The sequence below is a fragment of the Pyxicephalus adspersus genome, chromosome 4 (assembly GCF_032062135.1).
Source record: "Pyxicephalus adspersus chromosome 4, UCB_Pads_2.0, whole genome shotgun sequence".
In the NCBI taxonomy this organism is placed as follows: domain Eukaryota; kingdom Metazoa; phylum Chordata; class Amphibia; order Anura; family Pyxicephalidae; genus Pyxicephalus; species Pyxicephalus adspersus.
Window position 1 is genome coordinate 92,183,847 of NC_092861.1, and position 9,284 is coordinate 92,193,130.

At 36.7% G+C, this 9,284-nt stretch overlaps 1 protein-coding gene across 1 annotated transcript in view; it reads right to left on the reverse strand.

Annotated features, from left to right (window-relative positions):
- Window positions 1-1,484: 1,484 nt before the first annotated feature.
- DYNLT1 (dynein light chain Tctex-type 1) overlaps window positions 1,485-9,284 on the reverse strand; it is a 9,060-nt gene continuing 1,260 nt past the window's right edge. The window contains exons 2-5 of the mRNA XM_072408993.1: window positions 5,986-6,027; window positions 5,685-5,808; window positions 4,267-4,344; window positions 1,485-1,877 (exon numbers count right to left, since the gene is read on the reverse strand). Of these exons, the coding sequence (XP_072265094.1) occupies window positions 1,807-1,877; window positions 4,267-4,344; window positions 5,685-5,808; window positions 5,986-6,027 (315 nt within the window). The 3' untranslated portion in view covers window positions 1,485-1,806. The remainder of the gene's footprint in view (window positions 1,878-4,266; window positions 4,345-5,684; window positions 5,809-5,985; window positions 6,028-9,284) is intronic.

Below are 9,284 nucleotides of genomic sequence, written 5' to 3' on the forward strand. Positions count from 1 at the left end.
ATATCCCTCATTTGAATTTCTCTATTGACTTTTGGCACTTACCACATTAAACTCTTATAGTTGATCGGTTTCAAACTAGGGGGAAAAAATATTGAACAGTGATTTTTTTCATTTCATTACTAACGTTCCACTTAGGTTAATATTCATATAATACACCACTAACATGAATTCCCCAAAGATGAACTCCTCCTTACTTTAAGCAAATAAAATCAAGCAGACCAGGCTTTCTATAAGGAAATTATCCAAAGTAGACCAACAGCCATTTACAATTACCTTAACAAAAAAAAGGATAAAAATCCAGGTTTAAACATCATTCATTAATAATTGTCATGTTTATAGTGAGCCTATGCTCTGTTTGAGATCATAGTAACATCAGGTTTGCTTTATTAAACCCCTCCCCAAAAGCATAGCTACTTTTTTGGGGTTCCTCTACTTGTGAAACCATGCGCAGGCTCCAAACCACTCAAGTTAGAGCCTATTTAGGTTGAGGACTATGTTCACATCCCCAAGTAACAGTGACAGAGAGTAAGCGACATGCTTATCCATACCCGGAAGTACCAAGAATGGAGAAACACTCCATCAAAATAAAGTAGGTGTGCTGGGTAGGGAAGCATTAAATACAACTTGCTCTACATTTGCTATGTCTGGATTACAAAAACCACATCACTGCACACTATAGTTGTGCCAACTATCCAATCTGACAACAAAACAGATCAGTTGAGATAAAGTATATGAGATAATGAGTTTTAAAGAATAAACTTGAAGGACACAAACTTCCCTTTTACGTGCCCAAGTTTAAAATATGCTACACAATGGAAGACCTCTTAAAACTGCAGACTAGTAGTAGAAGAAAAAAAAATTCTTATGGAAGGTAACTATATTGCTAGATAAATACAATTTTTTATTCTTAAAAGTAACCAAAACTTAGTTGGAAAATTCAAGTCTTGCCTTGCTGAAGAACAAAATTAGCAGCAGTCTTTTCTGACGAGAATAAGATTAGCATTGAGCTCAATGGTAAATAAAGTATCTGGTATAGAACTGCTGCTAGAATTAAAATATGAATGTCACAGAATATCTGATGACAGCAGTTTTGGTAGTGGAACAAGAAAGCTCAGAAGTGTGCTGGGAGAAAGCTTGGATGGCAGAATGAAGACAGAAGATTTTTGATCAATGCTAAATAAAATGCTATTTTCCATCCTTTCAAAAAATATGCGTGTGTGTGTTTTACTAGTGCTATGACAAAAAACACCACATATATGAGATCTAGCACCCTGGCATTACAATAATACAAATTGGCTTTCACCTCTTTAGCCCTCTAAATACCTGTAATACAGTAACTTTTTTCAAAAAGGTTGCAAGGACAGCAGTATTAAAATAGGCCACACTAGTTATAATTGCTGGTGATGGCATGCTTTTTGAGAAAGAAAAACAGGAATATTCTAAGTCAAACTAATGTGGAAATACAAAATAAAAAAAAAAATATATAAAACGTTTCCAACAATAATTTATTTTGTTCTTGTTAAAATATGAAAAGATATCAGTGTATCAAATGTGCTAACTGAAGTTATATAGTGGCACTTGTAGGTTACAGCACCTTGAATTTATACATAGGCTCAAAAGCTTGAAAAGGAAGAAGACGGTTACCACTTAGAATGTAGTGCACAAGATGTTCTGAGGTAAATTAAAAAAAAGAGAAACTTTAGAAAGAGAAATTAGAAAGAATAAACGTGAGGTGCTGAAAGGCATGTACAAAAGAATGATAAAGTATGAATGAACAGTAATACATTCTGAACAGAAAAGAAAAATCTATATTGCAAGTCCAAAGGCACTGACTATACAGTACATAGTCTTGTTCTCCCATCTTACGGTGCAGCTTCCTACAGAGAGGGAACAAGAAAACAGCAAAGTTAGGGAAGGATTCCATACTATTATTATATTTACTACAAGGCAGTGCTGACCACAGAGATGCTGATGTAAATAAATCAATAGCATTTTATTCACAGCCCACAAATCAATTATTAATTTATTATATAAAAGGTGAGGAATATTTTAAAGAGTTAAATCACCCAGCCAAAGAGTACAGAATGTCCCAGCACTAGCATTTAAAATCATAAATGCAAGTATGAATGAAAAAAGTAATCTAATCATTAGTCATTTAAAATGATTGTAATATTCATTCGCTCTCTTGATTTAATAAAATGGGTATCTACCTGGTATCGCCTTTTCACTCAAAGGGCATTAAAGAAGGGAATCAGACATTGACATCTGACACAGACATGTGATTTAATGGCAGTAATTGATTCTCCACCTGGCATGTTTGAGGGAATGTCAGATTTCTTGCTTTATAAAAACAGTCGGGAAAAATTAGGGTTGACAAAGCACCAGGACCTGATGAATTACATCCACGTGTCCTCAAAGAGCTCAGCTCGGTTATTTCAAAGCAATTATCTCTAATTTTTTGAGACTCTTTCGTCACTAGCATGGTACTGATGGATTGGCGTAAGGTCAGTGTGATTCCTATCTTCAAAAAGGGAGCAAAGTCATTACCAGGTAACTACAGACTGGTTAGTTTAACGTCCATAGTTGGAAAGGTCCTAAAAAGTTTGATAAAGAACCACATAGAGGAGTTTCTGCTAGAAAATAATATTATAAGCGATAGTCAGCATGGCTTCAAGAAAGACCGAAGTTGTCAAACAAATTTACTCTCTTTTTATGAGTAAACAGGTAAACAGCACTTGATATAGTGTACTTGGACTTTGCTAAAGCATTTGACACAGACAGTTATTATGCAAGTTAGCGTCTATAGGTTTAGAAAAGTCAGTCTGTAAATGGATAGAGAACTGGCTTAAAGACCACATCCAGAGAGCTGTAATTTTCGATTCATACTCTGAATGGTCTAAGGTTATTAGTGTACCCCAGGGTTCAGTGTTGGGACCTTTACTGTTTAACATCTTTATAAAGTATATAGAGTTTGGGATTAAAAGTACCATTTCTGTGTTTGCAGGTGACACCAAACTATGTCATGGAATTAAGTCCATACAGGATGTCTATAATCTACAAGCAGATCCAGATATACTGTTTGATTGGGGAGCCAAGTGGCAAATGACATTTAATATAGGTAAATGTAAAGTTGTGTACTTGGGGGCTAACAACATGCATGCTTCATACTGTCTAGGGGGGAATACATTTGAAGGAGTCAGAAATAGAAAGGGATCTGGGGCACCTAATAACAGCATGCAATGCCAAGCTGCATCTAAAGCTAGTAAAGTACTTTCCTGTATTAAAGGGATTGGATGGACTGTGGAGATGGAGACATAATCCTGTCCCTGTACAAAGCATTGGTCAGAACACATCTGGAATATGCAGTCCAGTTTTGGGCACCAGTTCACCAAAATTACATTGTGGAATTGGAGAGAGTGCAGAGAAGGGCAACTAAATTAATAAAAGGAATGAAGGAGCTCAGCTATGAGGAGAGATTAGCTGAACTGAATCTATTCTCCTTGAGAAGAGACTTTTAAGGGGGAATATGATCACCCTGTATAAATATATAAATGTTCGATATATAGAGAACTCTCTTCCCAATTATTCACTTTCAGATCATTACAAAGAACAAGAGGGCACTCTTTGCGTCTGGAGGAAAAGAAGTTTAAGCTCCGGATAAGGAAAGTCTGTGAAAATGTGGTAGCGGCTCCCTCAGGAAGTAGTTTTAGCAACTACCAGTGTTCTCCCCAGCCCTTTTTACCTGGGCGCACCATCCAGCACTTTTCAGTAATCGCCTGGCTGTTTTTAGGTGGTCAATGAAGTGTTGGGTCACAATACAGAGGCTGCCACCCGCCTACAATTTGATCCCAGCCTTATGGAATCAGGAAGGAATTTTTTTCCTGTTGAAGCAAGTTGTACCAGGGGTTTTTTTGCCTTCCTCTGGACCAACTATGTCTTATAGGGTTTTATATCTGGGATATGTTTATTTCCCTGGTGGTTGAACTTGATGGACTTATGTCTTTTTTCAATCTAACCTACTATGTAACTATGTACAATTACAGCGCAAACAATTTATTTAATACCTTGCATCCTTTAAATATTCCCCTCAAAAAACACAGCAATATGTTTAATAATCTTTGTAAAAGGACTTTCACAGCACAAATACAAAAGAAAATGTTACAACAACATGCATGTGGTAAGGTAATCTGATTCTGTTAAGTAGGGTCGAGGGTGAATTCCAATATTAAATAAATAAAATAGTAAAAAATATGGGGGAACCCTTACCATCGGTGGAGTTGTCCCAGAAACAGGAGCTTGCTGTATGAAGTCCTGCACCATTCTTCTGCATGATTACACAGGTAACTGTCAATAAAAGAAAACTAAATAAATGTGGAAAGGCATACAGCATCATTTATCATATTAAAAAGAACAGATCAGAAGACAAACTTTTTAAATATTACCTTGAATTTTGTGATCAACCTAGTATGTCAGAATAATATTCAAATAGAAGTACACAGAAATGTTTTATTTAAGGATTACTAATTAACAAGGACTATTTGCCAATAATCAGTGTGTAATGATCTTTGTTATATACACTCACTTGTTATTTTATTTAGGTGTTCAAAGTAAAAAATAGTGCTGATGTTTCAGCAGTACGAGTATGAAACTTATGTAGAATAGGTAAGTGTTGCCCACAACCAGCTTTTCAAACCTGCGCAGACATATGCAGAGAGATTTATAAAACAAACCAAGTTTATTTATAAGTAAAAGTTTCCATGAGTAACCTTTAAGAAAGTATAAAAGTCCAACTCCAGTGCAATGTTTCCATTTAATTCTTTTACAAAGTTGGATTTAAAAGCAGGAACCTTTGTCAGGGTTTTATTCGATTTTCTGTACAAGGTGTTACTAGGACTAATAGTGATGGGAAGTCTCCAAATGTTGACAGATAAATATTAAAATAAATAAGCCTGCCTGATTTTGGTTTGCAGTTTCAGAACGTTTTGTAGTTTGGAAACTGCTGACAACCCACTGAAGTATTTGTGTGGTGTCTTTCAGTATACATATACAGTCCTAGGAATAGCCCAGTGTCAGGGTAGATTGGGTCCCTTGAAAGGCATTAAATAGGTACATGAAAAGGACATGTCTTAAAGAAGAACTACTGGTATATATACTATACACCACCAGTCCTCCTCCATGTTAAATGAAGGCTAGCTTTATTAAACTTCCTGTAAGCCCATGCTTGGGGTTTGTCACAACATCACCCTGAGCTTACTGACCAATACAGCAAGGAGGGCTCCTGACAGCCAAAGGTTAGTTATGTTCTCTTTAATGTAGATCACTACTTAGCACTGATAACAGAGGAGAACAGGAAAAACCCAGGCCACATCATGAGACTGATAAAATCACTCATGTAAGTAAAGTTTTTGAAAGCTGGTGAGGTGCTTAAATCTTCTATGGGGTAGAAGCTGGCATTCGATGTTGTTCTACAGAGGGACCATTTTAGGAACTAACATGAGCAAGTACCAGAGAGTGTTTGCACTTTAACCCTGCTGTTACTTTAGAAACATTTTGGGTAACATTAGGTTCACTTCAACACTTTTGCTGCCTGAGATATTTTTAATCTTTCCTTTATAAATATAAATGTTCCCTTACAAATGTTAAGAGGTGCGATGCTTCAAACAACCCAGATAAGTGACACTTACCGATGTATTTGAATGGTTTGCCAAGTTTTGTCAGCTGGCTCAGTGTTTGCTCTACAACATTTGTTGTCCACTGGTTGACTTTGTTGTGTTGATAAGCATTACCACCGATAGCACTTTCTATTGACTAAAAGGAAACAAAAGAAACATGAAAATACAGTCACAGGACTAAATGCCAGTGTCTTATATGGCATCTAAAAGTGTATTTTGTTTTAAATTAAGCAGTTATATTTACCACATATTAAAAACACACATGTGTGCATGCACAGCAAGAAAGGGAATCCAACAGTTTTATTTTACTTACCTCTTTTATGATGTTGCTTACTTCATCTACAACAAAAGATGACTGAAAAAGAAGAAAAAAATAAATTTAGAAAATATTCCATATACAAAATAAAGCAGAGACAATTATAAACAAAAGAAAGGAAAGTAGAGATATTTCCCACAACAATGAAGCAAAAAAAAAAGTATTTGGCATCAACAAATCCACTTAACATCTCTATTTAGACACAGGCCATTGTTTTCCTCATGTTCTCCAATAACTATTATAAAGCATGCTAAAGGCTCCTGGGATAGACATCTACAACTGGTCTACATGAGCTCCACCTACTTCAAAGAACATTTAAAGCGAATGGAGTGAGGAATCCAAACACAGAAGGCTTCCTTAGACCCCGTGTGCAAAATATTGAAATGTAGGCACTACAACAGCCATGTATGCACACACACTAGGTAACAGTTGCCCAAGACAAGAAAATTGTGATGATTTTCAGGCAAAACTCTAGCATGTGTACAGTGGTCCCTGATGTCACTTGGAACTCCACCATGCTGGATCACTAAATGACCCCTGCCATCTCCTATGGAGGATGAGGGTTCCCACTCCCCTCTGTCTATAGAACTGAACAGCACTATGTGGACAGTGCTAATTCATTGCTGTGTCGCTGGAAACAATGTCAGAAGATCAGTACCGGGTATATACAAAATGTGTGTAGTTTAGGAGAGCCTGATGCAGGACAACAATATGTTCTAACTGTATCTCCCATGTTCACATTGGTTACACTGCCCATAAAGTGAATAGAGCCTTGAAGGACATCAGATCCCTGAACAGTTTGCTACAGAAGACTGATTAAAAAAAATGAAACATTGTGATGACAGCATATAATGTAGGTCTGTTTTTTAACCAGCCGATTAATGACAGAGTCTCTCCAAGTTAATAAATGTATTTTACAAAATAAAACTGGAAACACAAATCTCATTGTCCAAGCTGACTGTGGAAATGACAGGTTTTGCATGTTATACTAAAGGTTTTCCAGGCACATAAACTGGAAATGTGGGGTATAAAAACCTAAATAATTTCAAACAGTGAGGATTTATCTAAATGCGCCTTTTGCCTACAAGCCCAGTACTATTTCAGTAAACCTAATACAATAGGCGTACCTAAGTAACCACTCCAGTCCCATAGTAACTATAAACAAAGCATACATATGGGCTTCCAAAGACATTGCTTCATCAAGATTAATGACAGTAACTTATTGCAACACATACAATCAACCTTGTGAATTATGTATATTATTGTACATTATATAATCTAGAAATTGACTAATAGTGAAAATCTTCTAAAAGAGCTCCATGCATTGCTTACAAATGACATTTTTTGTCACGTACTGTGTTGTACATTAGGGCACATGGTAACTAAGGTGTTGGTGTAAAAAAAGGAACAAACTTTACGTTCATCACTCTACTTACTAATGACCAAAATAGGCACATCTAGGTAAAGCATACAAAACACAACACGTTTGTGTAAATGTCACTCAGATAAGTAATTAAGCTCCATGTGTGATGGCCGGACACTTTACTACCCCTTACACAAAAGCCAGACCCAGCGTACTCCGATCTATCTGTCATACCTTGCAGGTACAGGCTGATGGCTACATTTCCTCCGCCCAGGACTTGCTTAATGAGCAAATATGGCTACCCCACACACAAATATAATACGTTTTATATATTAGCACATGTTTAGGTCACCTTTATAAATATTTTACAGGTTTGTCCTAACAAAAAAATGTGGATCTGCAGTTCTGGTAACCATTGTTTAGACATTGCAAGCAGTACTTGCAGAAATGTTACTTCTGGGTAATCTCCTCAAATGTCCAGGTATGTGTTAGATAAGCACATGGTAGTTCAGCTGTATCTTTTAGATCTCAAGCCATACATTTTTAATCCCAATGGATATTATTCGCCTCTTGGGGCTAATTTAGACTGCCAATGAGGTTGCAGTGTGGTTACAACTTCTTCCCACCCCTGAAGCACACCTGTGGGTAAGATAATAACATATGTGGAGCTGCAATGTACTAACCTGTGCATGTTTTATGTTTTTATTTTGTATCTTTGATTTATATGGTTCCCCAGCTTGTTAAAGCAATGCCCCTATCTTGCTGCATGCTGTAACTACCATGCCTTGCATTCCCAATAAGGTCAGGTGCTCTGGGAAAAGGGCCAAATCTTCATATATCAACTTGTAAAGCCAACAAGAACTATGTAGGTAGGTCAGTTTCTGAGTCCTTGTCTGTTACAGTAGGCCAAGTCATTTTGGCACTGCTAAATGTGGTGTGTGTGTCTAGATTCCAAAGAAATAAACCAGAATTAGTATAAATAAGACTGGAATAGGTGGTCTCTCCATAATAATAGTTGCCTCCCAATCTGATCTGAGCTAGATCTGGAAAGAAAGTCAGGCATTTTTAGGAGGAGCTCAGCCTCTTCTTAGCACGATTCCTTTAGGTCCTATTTTGACAATTAGGGTAATACTAAACTACTTTATAAAAAAAATTGTTTACCTGTGTGTTGTGGTGCAACTTAAAATAAACATAACAGCAGGTAAAAAAGTTTGTTTTATCATGGTATTACAGCACTGAAGAAGTAGACTTTGTTCTGTGAAATGTGTCACTATTAATACTGAGATGAACATGGACTTTGCCAATGGTTTTTATTAGCCAACATAAATTATTGAGAATTGTGTAATAAACTCTGGATAAAGACAAAATGGAAGGTGGACATCATGTAACCCATTTCAAGAACAATCTGTTATATAGCAGTGGTGGCTATTTTATTATTTTAAATGTTTCTTTGGTCATAGTAAATATTCATGATAGCATATTATACTCTGAAGTACAGTAGTATTTCTTATTGTGAGCAGTGCAGCCTCACTCTATGGTACGATTCCCCTCAATAAATTGGTGACAGTATTCTGGCTCACATTTCTCTGTGTTTGGAGTCTCGTCCTGGAACTTGTGTTAGGGTGCTCATGTCAGGAGCCGCATCACATCAAAGCTTTTGCACTGCAAGAATTGCAGATGCTACTTTAGGGATTTAAGACACAAGCATGGTGTTCAAATTCTACAAATAAATGCAGTCAGGGAAAGGTAGCCAAATCCAATTTCCACATCAGGGCCCACTGCTGCACCACTGGTTCCTTCCACAGATACAACAGAGAAGAAGTAAAGACATGAAGGGACCGGACATGTTTTACCAGGTAAAAAATAAAGAAAATAACACCTGAAAGATAAAACCCTAATGCAAACACCACATCTATGGGATGGTAAATTGTAA